Source organism: Anser brachyrhynchus (assembly GCF_964034855.1).
Source record: "Anser brachyrhynchus genome assembly, chromosome: 2".
NCBI classification, from domain to species: Eukaryota; Metazoa; Chordata; class Aves; order Anseriformes; family Anatidae; genus Anser; species Anser brachyrhynchus.
Genome location: NC_137695.1, coordinates 113428482 through 113447289, shown reverse-complemented (window position 1 = coordinate 113447289; position 18808 = coordinate 113428482). Strand labels below are relative to the sequence as shown.

The 18808-nt window shown below is 43.1% G+C and overlaps 1 protein-coding gene across 7 annotated transcripts in view; it reads left to right on the top strand.

Annotated features, from left to right (window-relative positions):
• The window catches only part of KCTD1 (potassium channel tetramerization domain containing 1), a 98462-nt gene extending 84726 nt beyond the window's left edge, over nucleotides 1-13736 (top strand). For all 7 annotated transcript variants that reach the window (XM_080582834.1, XM_080582833.1, XM_080582836.1 and 4 more), the window contains exons 3-5: nucleotides 6482-6626; nucleotides 8915-9220; nucleotides 12757-13736. In XM_080582834.1, coding sequence (XP_080438960.1) covers nucleotides 6482-6626; nucleotides 8915-9220; nucleotides 12757-12915 — 610 coding nt within the window. In that variant the 3' untranslated portion in view covers nucleotides 12916-13736. The remainder of the gene's footprint in view (nucleotides 1-6481; nucleotides 6627-8914; nucleotides 9221-12756) is intronic.
• The last annotated feature ends 5072 nt before the right edge of the window (nucleotides 13737-18808 follow it).

The window sequence follows — 18808 nt, the reverse complement described above, 5'->3', positions numbered from 1 at the left end:
GATGCCTTCCCTCCTGATACCACCTCACTCATCATTTCAAATCCTTCCCATCTGTTCCTCATATACTTTACTCTGCATTTAAGGCTACTCACCGCCTCCCATCTATCTCAATTCCTTCTAAGTGTTTTATTAGCCCCTTGAGCTTGTCCTTACCCTCTCTTTTGCCTCCATGCTCAAATAACAATCATAAGATGTTTGAAATGGTCTCCATGTAAATGATCCAGTCCTTTAATCTTTGGCAAATATTTCCACAAAGGTTTCTGACATCACTTCCACTTAGTATCTGGGATTTATCTGTTCTTTAAAATGCCATGTAACATTCTCTCTTAAATCTCATAAGACCTGGTGTTTTAATGTCTTCTTCTAGCTTTGTCTGCTTTGGCTCCTATATAAATACCTTTTCTATAGAAGGCTTAATAAGATTTTAGGTTTTAATACACTTTTCCCCCGTTACCTTCGCTTTACAATCATTGTATTCATGCCTCTTCTAATAACTTAGGAACTGTCTCTGCCAAGGAATTCCTGAGACTCATGGACATGAAACCTTAAATTAAATGTAAGGAGGAAGAGATAAGAACAAATTATAATAGCACTGAGAGCAGGAGATTACAACAGGGTATTTGGTTAAAATGTGGTTTTCATAATGTATGTCTTACTGAAAATTGCAAATTTATTCTCTTATATCATGTTTATGAGGCAACTTTTGTTATGCAGAGTTATGAAGGTTGCTAGGTATTCAGTCGCTGTGGATCCAAATGACATGAGATGTTGGAAAAAAAAGACGAGCAGGTTGTTACTGCTAAAGTGGTCCTTTGAAAAATGAGTAAAAGCCTAGTCATTCTCCACTTGGGTAGCATAGCATTTCTCCCTGGTGTGGCTACCCCTTCAAATGTACTAGCTTCTAGGGAGAGTGCGAAATTATATAATTTAGACATATGAGGAAGTAAAATTAAATAGCCATGAGATGAGCATACCATTAAACAGATCTAATTTATAATGGGCTCTTATGCAAATTGCCTTTGAGCACTCAGCAAAAGAAAATGAAAAGAAATTAATAAGGACAATGTGGACTAAAAAGTCGCAGAGAAAAAAAAAAAAGTAAAAGCTTCTTCCAACTCACTCTCTGCACACCCTGGAGTGTTAAATAAGCATTCATTCGCATTAGCCACTTAAATGTAATGATGAGATAGGAAAACCTGCATTCACTTATCCCTGCTGTCTTTGATTCCGTTGCTCCAACCATGTAAGGTTTCAGCTTTTTTTTTTTTTTTGGTAATTATTTGCCACGTAATTTATTATTTGAGGAAGGAGATGAGGATTTGCTACTTGGGTGTCAGAGCACAGTCAAGTCCCAGGCAGGTACCTACCATGGGACTGCGGGTACCACATTGCCAGTGCTGCACCTCTTCCTCTGCCAGGTTACTCAAAGGACTTTGCACCATGAGTTTTCCTCCTTTTTTGCTGTTTTGTGAAAGGCACGGAGAACAAGGAGAGCTGACAGCGTGGAACAGCTGAAAATGATTTACTGGAGAAAAAAAAATCAGTTCTGAGTTTGTAGTGTCCTCTTTAAATAATAATAACATGAGCGATAATATGCTGAATATATTCAGCAATAAGGGTTCTGTATTTTCTTGAGAAAAAAAAGGATTCATTTCTACCTCTTGAAATGATTAAACGTAAAGCAATATTCTGCATGCTTGCAGATAACAAAGTTTGTTGCCTTTCCATGTTCCTTGTATCCTTCTGAGAATACAAAATACAAAAGAGAAGAATTTTTGCTGTGTCCAGTGAAGTCACTCAAATAATCTGCAGAACTGTAACATTTTTCATAGTGGTAAGAAAGCTGTGCGGTACTTGGCTTGTTCAATTAATATTGGCCATCTTGTTCTTAATTACTGCGTCTTTCCCAAATACTCAACTGAGGCAGAATATACTAAATGAAAGACTTTCTCTTTATGTCTATAATAATATATGTAAATATTTATACTTTCAGAGAGCAAGGATATAAACACTTACGCCGTGCAGCTTTGCTGCAGACTGAGTGTATTTTTATACTCGACAAACAGGAGTTGTTTCTGAAGAACTTGAGAAACCCTGTAAGCAATGTCATCTTCCCCTGCTTTTTGTTGTAGAAATGCTGTTCTACGAGTGCTGGTCTGTGGGGACAAGGGTCCCTGTAGTATTTTACAGAAGTAAAACACTGATCTTCTCCATGTCCTGTTGTTTTCTCCCCACTAAAACCAGGTTTGTGTCCTTAAAGTAAACCCATGTTCTCTGGTGGAAGCTGAGTTTTACAATGGTTATATTTTCAACCCTTAAAGCATTTGATTTCTGACAGTGGATTATGATACTTAAAGCCAAAGATGTTAATTATTACCCATTGGAGGTCGCACTTTCAACCCATGGGACATTAATTTTCCATATATACAGAAAATTCCAGCCTGTTAGTTTTAATTAAACATATCAGAAGTAAATTTCCTTATAAATGAACTACATTTTTTTTATCCTTTACCCTTGATATTTGGCTGGTTCTGCATATAATTATCAACTTATTTTGCAAGCAACCTTCAAAGCATTTTGCTGTTTGGAAAGCCATTCAGCTGTTATGTGTTTGTCATTTAAATATATATATATATCTTTGTCAATCATCAGCTGAAGTTGACAAGAAGGAGATGGGGAAAAGCATCTTCTAGGTTTTCTTGAGAAGCGAAATTATAATGAACATGGCTTCACAGTCTTTGCCTCATGCCAGCAGCCTGGTGTCACTTAAGCATTTATAATTTCAGCATGAGACCAAGCAGAAGGAGAAGCAGAGCTGTGGGAGACAGGGAGGATGGCTGCTCAAATATTATCGTCTAGCAAGTGTGCAGTGCGAGGTAGGGCAGAGTTTGCTGCTGTGCTTCTTCTGGTCTCCAGTCCCTTCTCATGGCAGCAAACGCAACTTAGACCCTGCCACTGAGCTATTGCAAATCCTTCCCTGGGGGCCATGAAGCTGGAATCTGTGGTTTTCAGTCCGAAAAAGGCTTAAATTTTATTTACAGAAGTCTCCTGAAGCTGCTGTACCATTTGAAAGTATGGTTGTGCACTGCAAAGTGGTCCTGGCGAGGGGAGGAGTTGGTGCTTACCAGTTCCTCGGCTCTTAGCAATTCCTCGTGGTTTGCTGCTGCTGGAAAGCAGCAGCACGCGAAGGTGGCACTTTGCTAGCTCCTCCAAGCCGGATGGACTGGCTTTCGGGTCCCTGCTGTTTGTGCGCTGGTGTCAGCTTTGTGATTTTGTCAGAAGGCTCCAGCCTCCGATACTATCTTGTTCTTCTTCTAAACAATTAATAAAATGAAGACAGAAAGCCTAGAGGTTTAAAATATGTAATTATAACAGTAATTTAGAACTAGGGAAACGCTGCAGAAACCAATTACAATTATACATTTCAGTAATGACTGACTTGGCCAAATACATATGGTTTGTGAGTGAATACTGTGACAGATTCCAAGACAACGTGCTTGAGTATGGGAGAAAATCGAATCTAAATGCCTCATGTTACAATATTAGACATAAATGTTGCTCATCCACCTAGTGAACAGAAGTCTGTATTATATGGCCTGTCACAGCTTAAATTTTGAGCAGCGGGGCAGGCACTAACAAGTAACCGTGGAAGAAAGCTTGAATTGTTCTAAGGGATAGCTTTGAGAAAAATGTTTTGTGCTGGATCATACTGGAAAATATGTTTAATTTCTTATATGTTACAGATTTCTCGTGGTTTGAATTGATTCTGGCATTTCCTACAGAATTTTAAATGGCCAACCAAGGTTAATGGGTTTTTATTTCTTTCCCAGTCTTCACCTCTCCCACCCAGTGAGAAGGAAGGGACGAGACTTGTATTCTGTCCAAAATGTGTCACTGGGTGTACTGTTGTGATGCCTGCTGTGAGCATGAATGCCTTTTCCGACTCCGTTTGGGTTGGCTGTGCTGTTTTAAAGGAAGGATATGTGACTGTGGGCACGAATCATCCTCTGTCCACATCCTGCACTGGGTCGGGGCGATCCCAAACATGAGTACAGACTGTGTGATGAATGGATTGAGAGCAGGCTTGTGGAGAAGGACTTGGGGTACTGGTGGATGAAAAAACGAGTATGAGCTGGCAATGTGTCCTTGCAGCCCAGAAAGCCAACCATACCCTGGGCCGCATCAAAAGATGTATGACCAGTAGGTTGAGGGAGGTGATTCACAGGAGGCTTCATTGCCTTATGAGGGAGAACTTCTTTATGGTTCGGGTGACAGAGCCCTGGAACAGGCTGCCCAGAGAGGTTGTGGAGTCCCTTCTCTGGAGATATTCAAAACCCACCTGGAAGCGATCCTGTACAACATGCTCTGGGTGACCCTGCTTGAGCAGGGCGGGTTGGACTAGATGATCTCTGGAGGTCCCTTCCAACCCTGCCCATTCTGTGATTCTCCCCCTTCGCTCTGCTCTCACAAGACCCTGCCTGGAGTCCTGCATTCAGCTCTGGGGCCCCAGCACAGGAAGGACATGGGCCTGTTGGAGTGAGTCCAGAGGAGGGCCACGAGGATGATCAGAGGGCCGGAGCACCTCTCATATGAGGAGCTGGGGTTGTTCAGCCTGGAGAAGAAAAGGCTCCAGGGAGACCTTATAGTGGCCTTCCAGTACCTAAAGGGGGCCTACAGGAAAGATGGCGAGAGGCTTATTGCAAGGGTCAATGGTTTTAAACTAAAAGAGGGGAGATTTAGATTAAACATTAGGAAGAAATTCTTCACCCAGAGGGCGGTGAGGCCCTGGCACAGGCTGCCCAGAGAAGCTGTGGATGCCCCATCCCTGGAGGTGTTCAAGGCCAGGCTGGATGGGGCTTTGGGCAGCCTGGTCTGGTGGGAGGTGTCCCTGCCCATGGCAGGAAGTTGGAACAAGGTGGTCTTTAAGGTCCCTTCCAACCCAAGCCATCTGATGATAATGTGAAGCCCAGTTTCTCAGCAGTTCCCCACAACCTCACTGCAAGCCCTGCCATCCTTCCAACTTCGGGAGCTGTTTCTGTCTTTTTGCCTCTTGAACCCTTGCTGGAGATTGCCTTTCCTTGCTCAAGTACAGGTGTATCTCAGCCTGGGGTGCTCTGTGCAGCCAAGAGGGTTGGTCATGTCTGAGCTGTGCTGGTTTGGGGTTTGGTTTTCTACGAGAGATCAAAGCAGCCTCAGGATGGTGGTGAGGAATGGTGTTTCCTCGCTTCTTTTAAAAGGAAAAGTGTGTGTCATGGCTATTCGTTGTGCTTGTGGGATCCATCCTGTAAAAAGACAGACTTGTACCTTGCCTTTGTATGTACCCCAAAAGCCGAGTGTGATCAGGGAACAAGAGTCCATCCCCTAGCTGCACGCTGGTGTACGGTGGTGATATTGCACGTTCCTTAGTGAACTGCTTAGGTTTTTCTGTGCTAATTCCCAAAACATATTAATTATATTAGGACAAAAACTACATAAGAATGAGCTTTTTCATTAAAACAATGAAGGTGCAGAATCTGTGGAATATTGCAGAATGTAACAGCTTGTGACAAGGCTCCAAAATCATGCCCAAGAATGTCAGTAGTGTTTCATGCAAAGCCTCCACGTGACGTATCACAAGTTAGCTATTTAGAGACTGTTTTGTTTACAGTTCTTTGGAGGGGTGGCATCGGGAAGAGTCAAAAAGTGCTTCCACATGCACGTATAGGCACATAAACATGCGCACAACATCAGACGTGCCAGTCACCCCTGGTGATTTCACTGGGAAATTGTGAGTAACTCCGGAGTGTTTTGCAAACACCTCAGCGCAAAAACACGGTGTGTATTTCATGTTACTGTGGCAGGGGGGTTGTTCCCAATTTTTAGCCCTTCCTACAGCTCTGACTAAATCAGGTTCTGCAAGGAACACCTCTAGAAAACGTGTGTTCAGCCAGCAGCTGATGTTGCAAGTGTTTTTAGCAAGCGGAGGCTCTCTGGGCAATTGCGTGGTGGTGGGTGGTCTCTGTAAATGCTGAGGCATTTCTCCTGATTAACTTAGAGCATGCTAATTGATACCTGCCACAAATGGCTGGGTTTTGCTGTGAAATCATTACCTCACATTGAAACTTTATAACTTTTATTTCCCCAACTACTTAGTACCCACTGCTTCCTCAATTGTGGTGGTCCAAGCATGGGTTGCAGTAAAGAGCATCCAAAAAATGATCTGGGTTTAAAAATAATTTAATAACAAAATAATCAAATAAAAAGCTTTTCCTGAGTGTAATTTTCGAGCTAATTCACCATTTACTCCTCCAGGAAGCAGAACAGATCCGATCAAGGAGGTTGGTGCAGCAGGGTGGGATGGGGTCTGCTCAAGGGGCCATTGAGAAAGGTGCCCCAAATACTCTTGCATTGTCGTCTCATGAGACAAGGCAGCAAATTTTCCCAGTCACTGCTGAGCTGTGTGTGGTCTGACCCTGACATTATCCTCTTCTTTCCTCTCCAGAATCGGCAGGCTCTTCGATGGCACGGAGCCCATCGTCCTCGACAGCCTCAAGCAGCATTATTTCATCGACAGAGATGGGCAAATGTTCAGATATATCTTGAATTTTTTAAGAACATCAAAACTCCTCATTCCTGATGATTTCAAGGTGAGATTTCAAGGGACTTGGATGTTTTGCATATACCTTGGTAAAGCAAGAGTCTGACATATAATCAAAACAGAGCCCCAGACGGGGGCACTTCTGGAATACGGTGCTTGATTGCAGGTACTTGGCAAAAGTGAGCATGGGGTTGCTGTAGTGGCATCTGTCAGGCTTTTCTAGAGTGGCATCAATATTAAATTTTCCCCTCCTAGCTATAGTGTGGTGGAGTAATCTTGCCACATTTGACCTAGGGAAATTAAACATTGTAGGATGGTGATGGAAACAAAGGATGTTACCATCTGCAACCAACTGATCGTGAGCTTTGCTGGTTACTGGTCCTGTCATCCTCTTTTATCATTCCCTTCTGATTGCAACAACTCCAGCTTCCACTCACATGCTGAAATTCAGAGAACCGTTTGGGAATCATGGTATTGACAAAATAAACAGCACACGTGGTAATATGTGAGCATTAAGTCATAGAATATTTTCTTCCCCAGACTCCTGGATGCATACTGGAAATTTAATTTTACATTTTTAGAGAAGTCAGGGATGAATAGTTCTATGTTTATCATTTAACCTTTATTAAAAAGTCTGCTTTTCTCTTTTTGATAACAAATTTGTAATAGTTCACCATGTCAGACGTCAGCCTACAGAGGCAGACCTTTGGACTATTGTGTGCTTGCAGGTATGTAGGTGTAGCTGTGAAGTGAGTGCTGGAGACCAAAGCTGCAATCAGAAGAGATCTTTATCATTACTTTATGAGTGCATATCAGCCTGGCTGGCTGCACCATTAGTTCACCGTAGGAAGTACAGCAATTTGGACTGAATGGAAACGGTGATGTGGAAGGGTTAGAGCAGTTCACACTGGAGTGCAGTCTTTTATCCCTCATATCTGAGACATTTTCAGGTGTTTGGGGCATAACAGGTGTGAGGTTCAGTTCAGGAGCAATCTTTGAATTGTCTGCTGGAGATACCTACATACTTCTCCCTGGGTGATGTGGTAAACCTACCCAAATAACGTGGGAATTTAGAAACGGCTGATAGCATCATGTCCCTCTTTCAAAGCCTTGGAATGTCTTTGTGCTGTTCTCAGCACTTGTCCTGAAAGCAATCAGAAATACAGAAAAAGGAAAAGCCACCTTCCATGCAATATTAAGAAGTGACATATGCGGGGTCCTTTAATGACATAAATATACCATAGCTCAGCTGAAATTAGAGACGTTATCTCCTGGCATATTCACCCAACCACCATGATGTTCAAAGGGGTGTCCCTTCCAGTTGTGCTGTAAGTCGTCCAACAGATCAGTGCTTAAAGTAAACTGCAGCCCCTTGTTTTTTAGAAATATATAGATGACTTTGTCATTGGACATTAAATATAAGCAGTATTCTGAATAGGCTTCAGGTGTCCTATACTCATCAAGTATTCAGTCTGTAGCCCAAATCAGGGCTGTGTTGGCTGTTACCAATCATCTCTTGTGGTCATTTGATTCCTCTGCCTTCCCTAGTTCTCACTTATTTCTTTTTTCTGTATAAATATTTTCCAAATTGTCTTATGGTCTTAAACGTAGAAGAACAATATTTTGATTTATTTATTTATTTATTTAAAATACAGCAGTAGACAAACTCAGGATCATAAATTCTAAATTACATCTGTACTGGCTATATGTAGAAATGCATCCTCTCTGCTCTGGTGTTTGAGATGATGTAGTAAACAATACTGTTGGCAAAATGGAGAGGTATTAAAAAATACTTAATTTTTAAAATGCAGTAATATGTGCAATTCATTATGCAAATATCTGAAGCATTTTGCACAGAGAACCATTGCAGTCTCTCTCATTTACATTCTTATACCTGTTACAATGCCTGCTAGTATTGCTGTAAGAAGCGATGGATCCTAATGATGAATTTTCTGAATCCTGATTGAATTCTGTTCCATCTGTTCAATGAGGTCATTATTTTATGACATCACTGTGGGGATAAAGATGTGGGGAAAAGTGGAATGTGACTGCCTGGATTATTCCATAGCATGGGGCACATGATCAAGTGTAACTTCCCCCTCCCCACACAAATGCTGCTATACCCAGTCTGTTTTAAGTTGCTGATGGTGGAGTTTTTTTGTTTGTTTGTTTTTTCTTGCACTATTATTTTATTACACCTTCCTATGCAGTAGCTATGAGCTATGTCTGAAAGGTTCCAGATATAGAGCAGCGTTAGCCTGAATAACCAGATACATTAAGTGGTACATTATCAATGCCTCTTTCTTAATTGTGCACAGTAATATGTGTGTCTTTCAGGACTACAGTTTGCTATACGAAGAAGCAAAGTATTTCCAGCTTCAGCCCATGCTAGGAGAGATGGAAAGGTGGAAACAGGACCGGGAGAGTGGCCGCTTCTCAAAGTCTTGTGAGTGCCTGGTGGTGCGAGTTGCCCCAGATCTCGGAGAGAGGATTACACTGAGTGGTGATAAGTCATTGATAGAAGAAGTGTTTCCAGAAATCGGTGATGTGATGTGTAATTCTGTCAATGCCGGCTGGAATCATGACTCAACGCATGTGATCAGATTTCCACTGAACGGATACTGTCACCTCAACTCAGTTCAGGTAGGAGGTCACACGCATTTATTGGAGGGGAGATTGTTGACCAGGTACCTGTGGGTTGGCACGCTTTTCTCTCTCACTGAAAGGTTTCAATGAACAAAATCAGCTGGAGTCTCTGAGCTAGTTATTTTCTTCTGTGGGCTGCTTTCTCAACTAAATTCTCACACATCGTCACCAAATCTCTTTGCAAAACAAACTACGCTAGTGTTAAAAAACAGCTCTTAGAGGTATGTTTGCCTCAATTTATAAAGACACTGTATATTTGGAGAAATATTTTTGACACTTGAACATAAGGCGACCATTCAACCCTGCTTCCAGTCCCATGCCTTGCTTGTCATAAATTGTTTTTTTGGATAGACGAGAGGGCCTAGAGACATCTCAAGCTGGGGAAGGAGGGTGCCACTTCCCTACAGAGCTATTGTGAGCGCATCAGGCTATGTCCCTTCACCTTGCAAGGCAGCAATCACCATGCACTAAGAAAGGTGGTGGAGGTGCTCTGATTTCCGAGAGTCCTTAGGAGCTCTGAAACTGAATAGAGAGAAGAGAAGAGCAAAAAAGGTAAAGCCCTGGTCTCTTATTCTGGGGAACACGGGAAAAGTGAGGGGAAAAGGGAATTAGTTGGAGAAGGAGGTGACTGAACGCTAGTGTCAGCGTTGGCCAGCCTCTAAAATGAGGGCCATGCATCTACGAAGGGAGAGCACAGCCAGCCTCCTCCTCCTCCTAATTCTCCTCCTCCTCCTGGAGTAGGACCCAGTATTTCTGGAGAAGGGAGCAGCCAGCAGCCACAGGAGAAGGAGCCTCTCAGCCCTCTCTGCTACACCTCAATGTGGGACATCCTGTGGGGCTTTGACCCTTCAGTGAGACTGTCAGGCAAGCTGAAATGTGAAGGATTCTTATGAGGCAGTAGGGGGGAAGTTATCACACACACATGGTAAAAACTAGCATATAATTTTTCCAGTGTTACCCAGGTCTTTTGCATAATGATATCCCTAAATGTTTCTTGAACAAATGTACCATGTGCTTTTTACCTTGGACAAAAACAACTGGTTCATTCTTTCTCCTTCATGAGGTGGCAACAATGACACATCTGCTTATTGCAATAATGGACCTATCTAATTCTGTGATCTTAGGAAAGGGCCTCCTTTTTCACATTCAGAGGATGTGGCAATAACTAAAATCAGTAGTATTTGTTTAAAAAAACAATTGTGAAACGGGTAAAATAATCTGGGAGACAAACGCAGGTAATTTCTGTAAGAATTGCATTAAGCTTACAAGCTGTAGTGTCATCTGTTTTATCCTTTGTTAGTTTAAAAAAAAAATCCACACCCACCTTCATCTAAGTTAGCACATCATGCACAGGCAGCAGTTTGGAGTGAGAACACTTTTTAACATCTGGAATCATCATTAGCACTATTGATGCTGTTTGGTTTAGGTACACCTCCTAAATGCTCCAGACTTAGGAGCAAATTCTTACATGGAGACTTGCCAGTTGAGCTTGACATCTTTCTGCTGCCAGGTCTTGCTCTCCAGGTAGCAAAGCTCTGCTCCCATCCCCTGATGAAGAGGGTTGAGCAATGTGGTATGTGCTGAAGGCTGTCTAGATGCTGCATATAATGCTAGTGCTTCAACACAGGAGAAGGGATAGTCCTATCTGACCTGTCAAGACATGGTTAACGCATGCTATGCTTGGGCAGTTGTGTCTCTTAAATAATTGGCCTTTATTGTCATGCTGAAACATCAAAGTTGTTTTCTCCCAGTGACTAATGCAAATTTAGAACACCCCTGCATGCAAGATTATAATGGAAAAGGGATATTGCATTCAAAGATGGATATTTAGCCACATGTCCATGGAGTCACAGAATGGCTTGGGTTGGTTGGAAGGGACCTTAAAGCTCACCTTGTTCCAACCCCCCTGCCATGGGCAGGGACACCTCCCACCAGACCAGGCTGCCCAAAGCCCCATCCAGCCTGGCCTTGAGCACCTCCAGGGATGGGGCATCCACAGCTTCTCTGGGCAGCCTGTGCCAGGGCCTCACCACCCTCTGAGTGAAGAATTTCCTCATAATATCTAATCTAAATCTCCCCTCTTTTAGTTTAAAATCCGTTCCCCCTTGTTCTGTCATTATCTGGCTGAGCAAAAAGTTGTTCTCCATTTTTTTTATAAGCCCCCTGTAAGTACTGAAAAGCTACAATAAGGTCTCCCCCAAGCCTGTTCTTCTCCAGGCTGAACATCTCTCAGCATTTCTCCATAGGAGAGGTGCTCCAGCCCTCTGGTCAACTTCATGGCCTTCCTCTGGACCTGCTCTAACAGATCCACATCCTTCTTGTGCTGGGGGCCCCAAACCTGGACATAGTACTTCAAGGGGGCAAATGTCGTATGATAGTTGTCAAAGCAATTTTATCCTTTAGCAGCTTAGCTTTTTTCCTGATGTTTACATTTTTGTCACACTAAGATTGCCAAGCCTATTTAATGATGTGCAAAACTCAAGTCAGAGTGGCAAAATACACACAGGCTTCAAGAGAGATGCTGATCCCATGCTGATGATGCCACATCTTCCATTTTGGGGGAAGTAAGCATCTCTGTCCAAAGAACAATATAAGGCAAGACAGGGACTATGGTAGGCCTGGAAAGTGGGGTGCAGACTCAGTGATTTGCCCAGGGATGCACTTATTTCCTGATCCATCACATTTTCTCTCAAGACTTAACTTCTCCTGTATTTTTCAGTGGCTTGCACTGAGACATATTTGGGGAATTTGGGCTTATATTATTAAATGCTAAAGATCAGGTTAAATAAAACTCACTGAAGTTTTGATGTTTGATCTCCACTGGGGGCTTCTGAAACTCTTTTCCCACCTCCTGCTTTTTGAGATTTGTCTGCTGTGTAATTAGCTGTATTTTGGAAAGACATTTGCTGACCTGTAGCAGTGCGTGTAAAAATGTAAAATGTCTTGTAGTTTTATAGACGTTATAAAACCCAGCTTGCTTCTGCCCCTATCCCATCTCTCTGCTTGCCCTTGCTGTCCTAGCACATGTCCTAGCTAGGTCACAGGTTTTACCACTGGTATGCGTACAGCCACAGATCTTTGCAGTTCTGGTAGCTTATTAGTCTCTAGAAAATCTGATGGTAACTTTTCTGAAATTACGACCACAGTGTCTGCATTATCACGATTGAACTGAAGTGTTTGCTTAACATGCTTCAATGTCTGGTGTGCAATCCTGTATTTGCCCTATTGTACTGTAAATTGTGTGAAGCAGAGAATGCAGTTTTTCAGGCATGAATCTGCGGGTAGAAGAATACTGCATTTGCTGACAGTACTGAAGAATACCTATTTTTCTCCATTTTTCTTCTTATTGCTGTGTGCCCAAAAGTCAGCAGAAATCAGACAATACGGTGGAACTTAGGGAACCAGTTAGTGGATCTGTGTAACCACATTTGTTTTCTAGCTGGATCTGTTTGAACACAGCATGTATCATCCTTAGACAGTGAATAGTCTGTTTATTTACTTACACATTGGTGTTTTGTTTCCTCTTTTTGCAGGTACTTGAGAGGTTACAGCAAAGAGGGTTTGAGATTGTTGGCTCATGTGGAGGTGGGGTGGACTCTTCCCAATTCAGTGAATACGTACTGAGACGGGAACTCAGAAGGACATCTCGCGCACCCTCCGTCATTCGAATAAAGCAAGAGCCTCTGGACTAAAATGGACATGTTTCTTTATGCAAAAAAAAAAAAAAAAAGATAGAAAGGAAAAAAAAAGAAAAAAAAGGGGGACGTTTCATGTGCAGTATGGACTCCAAATAAGTCCTGGAACTAAAATTGAATAAAAGACACATTTATATCAAATATAGAGACCACACCTGAATTCATATGGGAACACTTGGAATAGTAGTAATAATAATAACCTCAAGGTGTAAATGAAAACACACACACACACACATATATATGTATACGTATGTATATACATACATATATGTACGTATATGTCAAAGGGTAGGAAATGCAACAACAAAGTGGTAGATGAGGTTGGTGCTGTGATGGCCATTAAGTGTCCTAGGCCTTACTCAGGCCCACTTAACGGTGTACAAGCCATTACCATTGGGGAATACATGGACTGCTCATAATGCATTTTCCATTGCCAAACACCATCCAATTTTTAATGTGTACACACCTTGATTCAACTTTATTTGCATACGGAGGTTTATGTCTGTCTGTTTTGGAGGTGGATGGGCAGGCGTTCAGGAGACGACCATCCATTGCGTTGGAAAGCTAGTCGACTGAAATTTTAAATGTAGTTTGTACAGAAGTCGCACACGTTTTGTCTGCCCTCACAGATGTGAAAGGTTAACTTTTCTTTTGAATGAGTTTTTCGTTGTTATTTTTTGTTGTTTTGTTTTGTGTTTTTTCAAAGGGGGCCAGAATAATTAATATTTGGTAGAGATGCTCTGGTTTGAATCTGCTGCTTTCCTACAATTTTTCAAATTTTATAATGTATTAAATACAATAAACTCTGTTTAAAGTAATGGGGGTCTGATTTCAGCCAACAGGAGCAGAGAAGTGGGATTTAGCTCACTGCAGTCCGGCGCGGTGGAGTGAGCTAAAGGCAGCAGGTGCTGTTGTGGGGTTGCTTTGCGGGGTCAGTCCAGTGTGCTGGTCTTCCTTCAGCGCTGTCCCTTTTAAGCTTTGTCCCACTTTGAAGAGCAGCTGCTGGCCAAGCTCAGAAAATACCAGTCCAGCCCAGGGAAGCCCATCAGAAAGGGGTGCCTGGTTCTGTAGGCATCCATGTTGCATCATTCCCTCTTAACTAAGGAGCTGGCAGCTCCAATTCTCAAAGACCTTGCCCTGCTGAGTGTTAGCCAGCCTGTTTGTTTCAATGTCCTTCATTTCCCTTGTGTAGAGCTAGCGTTCTTCTGCCTAGAGAGAGTGAGACTGCCAGCCCCTTGTGTTAGGCCGTCCCTGTGACAGCAGGCAGTAAGTTCTGCGTGGTTGTCCTGCCAGCTGCTCCTTTGCAGTCTCTTGCTGGGGCCAGCCCGGCTCGGCGAGGCTTTACAAAAGGCCACATAATGAGGCTGCTGCACGGCCCCTTCACAGGGTGATGCTTTCACCACGTAAGATGCACCAGCAACCACCTTCTTTCCTCCAAAGTATCTTTTTATGCAATATTCCAAAATATGACTGTGTACTCATCCTGGTATGGAAGTTTCTATTGAGGCAATGGTGCCGGCGTTCCATTCATTTTGGTGACACTTTGCTATTTATTTAAGAAAAGAAAAAAGAAATTGTTAAAGTAAATACATGTAACAAGGTTTTTAATATAGTCTGATAACTCAAAGCTACAATTTTTCTGGTTTTTATTAAAGTTTGTCAGAGGGCATATTTAAATAACTCTGTCGGCACATAATCAGTGGGGTTTTGAAATTATTGAAACACAGAAATGGGAGGGGGAGGGCGACTCCAGAAATTAAGGTTCATTAGCAGATTATTAGATCTTCAATGTGACGCTGATCGGTCTGTTCCCAGTACTGAAACAGCTGCCGCAAACAAGCACAAGTGCTTGCTTTCAATCAGCAGCAAGTAGTCCTCTTAACAAATAAATGTTTACTCTTCCTGCCCAAAATTTGGTTGTTAGTCTGCGTAGAAGTCGGTTAGAAAACAAACAACAACAAAAAATGGGAAATAAATACTTTCAACAGATTTTCAGGCTTCTGGAAGTGGTACGGAGTTAGCAATGTCAACAAAGAAGCCGGTGCCGTAGGCTGACAATATGCCGACTGCTGTTGGTGTGAGGTGATGTGGCGTTTTGGAGAGGGTTGGTTCAGAAACCCTTCCTGCACTCCCAGGTGCAGTCCCACATGCACCTGAGGACACACTTCCAGGCTGCTGAGCCCAAAGGTCCAGATCCAGACCTGCCCTGCTGGCCGCTGTGCCTGTGCATGGGCTCCGGTGTAGGCCGGAGGCAGAGCCCAGGAGCACCGTCAGGCCCGAAATTGGCCCCACAGTGCCTTTGCACAGCCTTGGTGTGGAGGAGGCAGGCAAAGGTGGCATCCACTTGATCTTCACCCCACTTTTTGCTCCTTCTGCTTCTTGTCATGCTGTTCCCCAAGCCGTCAGGCTGTGCTCAGCCAGCAGTTTTGCTTGCTCAGTCCGTACCTGTTTGAGTTGACAGCAGCAAGGGACACCCGTGTGCTCCTTCCACACCTCTTGGCTGGCCGGATGGCCTCCCGCTGAGGCCGTGTTCATTGTTAAAGGAGTCATAAATCACCCCGAGACCCTGGATGTTAATGTCTCTGCGATTACAGTGCCGTCACGGAGTCAGAGATCATGAGTAAACACAGCCGTGGCTGATGGCAAACAATACGCAGGAGTAAGCTGGACGTGGATTTTGGAGAAAAAGTGAGGTAGTCCTGTTTGCAGTTGCAGCTTGTAACCATGTGTTTCTAAAATGTTCTTTAGAAAAGATATTAAAAAGAACATTTATTAAAATGTTCTTCAGAAAAAGTGAGACAAATGAGAAATATTTCAAGGGGGTGGGAGGTGGGGAAGGACCAGACTCTACAATCAGCTATTTTCTAGAGGTTAGTAGCGTTGGCACATACAATAGCTTCAATTTACCTAATTTTTTAATTAAAAATGTTGCTATCAGTGGTGCTGTTTTCAATAAGAGGAAGAGTTACAGTGAACAGTACCTGCCAACATTGTACTTCAGCAACTTGGTCAAGCAGTTGTCAGGAGAACCGCTGTGGACATGCAGAGGTGGCAGATGCCACTTGCCACCCTCTCACGGTGAGACACAGGCAGAGGAGCTGGCTCTTCATCGCTTCTTTCTGTAACGTGACAACTGGATTCCTGCAGTAGCCATCAACGTGAGGTTTAATTCTTTCCCTATTGCCTCCTTAATGTATTAAACAAGTGCATAAAATAAATATGGATCCTGGCATGCTTGGATGAACCTTTAAACCATGAGTGTCCCATTGAAGACTGAGCTGGCTTCACCAGCTGGGAGGCATGAAGTCCCACAGAGTCATGACTTCCCCTTTCCAGCAGTACTGCCTGTAAACAAGTGCCGCTAATTTATTTTGTCTCCAAGACCTTGCTGGCCGGGCATTCTAGCCCAGCTGATGTTTTGCCTTTCCATTGCATATGTCTAGAACAAATTTCAAAATTGCCACAAAAACGTAGAGGTGAGGCACTATTTCTTGATGTCTGGTTGAATCCATAAAAAAATCCAATGGGGACATCCTACTACCCACTGAAAGCATGAAATTTGAGCCTTAGTTACTTTTCTTTACACTAAACAGGCCCTGCTTTCAACTGGAAGAGAAACATTTTGTTCATGAGCATAATTTGTTTACAACCACCTTTAAAAATGGATTGATACACTAATTACAGGGGTTTTACCATCACCCAGATAAGTTGTCAAGTGCATTTTTCTTTGATGTTCACTTTTTTGGGGACTTGGGGGAGGAAGACTTGATTTGGGGTCAAGGACAAGGAAAGTATTTTTATTGACAATGGGGTAGGTTTCTTCAGAGAAATAAAAGCATTTATTTCCATCTGTCATTTCTTGACTGCAGAGTTCTATATTATGAATTATTTCTAGGGACAACTGGTATTTGTATGTAGTCATTCTTGCAGCCTGAGGTTTATTTACAGTGGAAATGAAACCAAGACACCCTTAGGGCCTGTAGATCAGTTGCTTTTTCTCAGACTTTAGTTTGAGTGGTTTATTATTTCTTGAGGGTCTGGAGGGATCGCCACCACCAAAAATCAATACATTGCATCAGGTCCCTATGTTGGCTTTGGCTGCCACCTCATTGATCTGGTTACTGAAGACCCCAAAACTGACTTAGCATTTGGGGACCTCTATTTGAGATCAAAATTGTTAAAGTCTCGTTGCTTAAAACCATACATCTTCCAAATAAAAGATGCATGTGCATAGCACAAAAATACATCCCTTTGTAAGCTGAGCTAGTGCTGGTAACTGGGATGCTAATGTCCACGCTGGGGGAAAATGCTGATGCCAACCCCCCAAAGCATCCTCCATTTGTACCAGAGCAAGCTCCAGAAATGGGGGTGGTCCTCTGACAGATGGAGAAAATCCATTTTCTTTGAATCTGTGTTTTTCTTCACATTTGTCGTCTAGAGGCTCAATATGTTACTGAGATCTGTGTCCCTAAAATGCAGTACGTTATTTTTCAGCTGATGTTAGATTCTATGGGCCAGATCCCATTTTCTGCCTTCTATATTCGTCATGAATTTGCCCCACACTCAAGTTGTGAACCAAATGATAGATTGGTGTAATCTGGGGTTGTGAGAAGAGGCACCGCGTGGTGGTCAGCTGTACTGTTGCATCAGATGCAATTGTGCCTTGTCCCTGTGGTGTGCCTTTTTAAAAATCAACACTATTTCCCACTGAAGGTTGTTGGAAGCCTAGTTCAATCAGGATCCTCTCTCCAAGCCCTGCTGAGCTGCAGGTCCACAGGGTCTTCTCTCCAGATAGCCCATCACCGGTGGCACACAAGCCTATAGGGCAGGGTGGCAACATGCTAAGTGTGTGCCTTGCTGTGGGCACTGACATAAAGCAAAAAACTGCATTTGGTGAAGTCCCCTGAACTCCCATACTGCACTCGTTCTGGCTCAGCTCAAACCAGGGGGCTTAGCAAGGATACAAGGGGATGTTTGATGCTTTCTTGATCAGCCCCAAAGAAATTAAAGTCAATGGAAAAGCAAAAGACAAAACAACCCAAGTATGGATGCTGATTCTGAACATCTGTAGCAGCGAATTCACTAATTCTTACTGCCTCCGAATGAATAAATACTTAAGATCTGGAGGGCTCACGTTAAAAACATGTATTGCCAGATAATAAATAACAAAACTAGCCATGCATTTCTTTCCCTCATTCTCTGCAGTTCAGGAGGCTTGGTTTTCTTCTGCTTGAGGCTAAGCCTAGGCAGCTCAAGAGTAAAAATTTTGGCCCTAGCACCGTACTTGGTTTCTTCAAAGCATCATGCAAACCTTCGGTTAAATGTCTCTCTAGCTGTAAGGAGAAAAAGTAGCAATAAGCTCGTCTTACAGCTGGGGGAGGGACTCGTGAGGGCTCACTTCCAAACACATGGGTGGCAAGCTGCCCTTCAGGATTCACCTTCAGCTGCCTCCTGCAATGCCCATACAGGATGGAAGGAGGCTGGAGCTGGTGAGGTGCTATGGCACGTGGTTTTAAAGCTGAGCACATACAAAGCATCCTTGAGATACCTAACAAGCTTAAAAAGTAACACTGTGACCGTGTTAGCCTTGATACACTTCGGGATTATTTTTTTTTTTCTAATTCCTTCCCAGGCAAGAGAAAAATAAATGAATATCTTCAAAGCCACCTGGACATGGTCCCGGGTAACCTGTTCCAGGTGGCCCTGGCTGAGCAGGAGGTTGGCCCAGATGACATAATTTGTGAAAGAGCTTTGTTCATCAGTAAAGTGATCACAACAAAATCCCGAGATGCACCAGGTTGGTCAATATCAGGAAGTTTTCCAGCTGTGGCTGCCGACATCGAGCAAAACACGGCTGGCTCCTGGCTTAAAGAGCTCCAAAATCAAAATG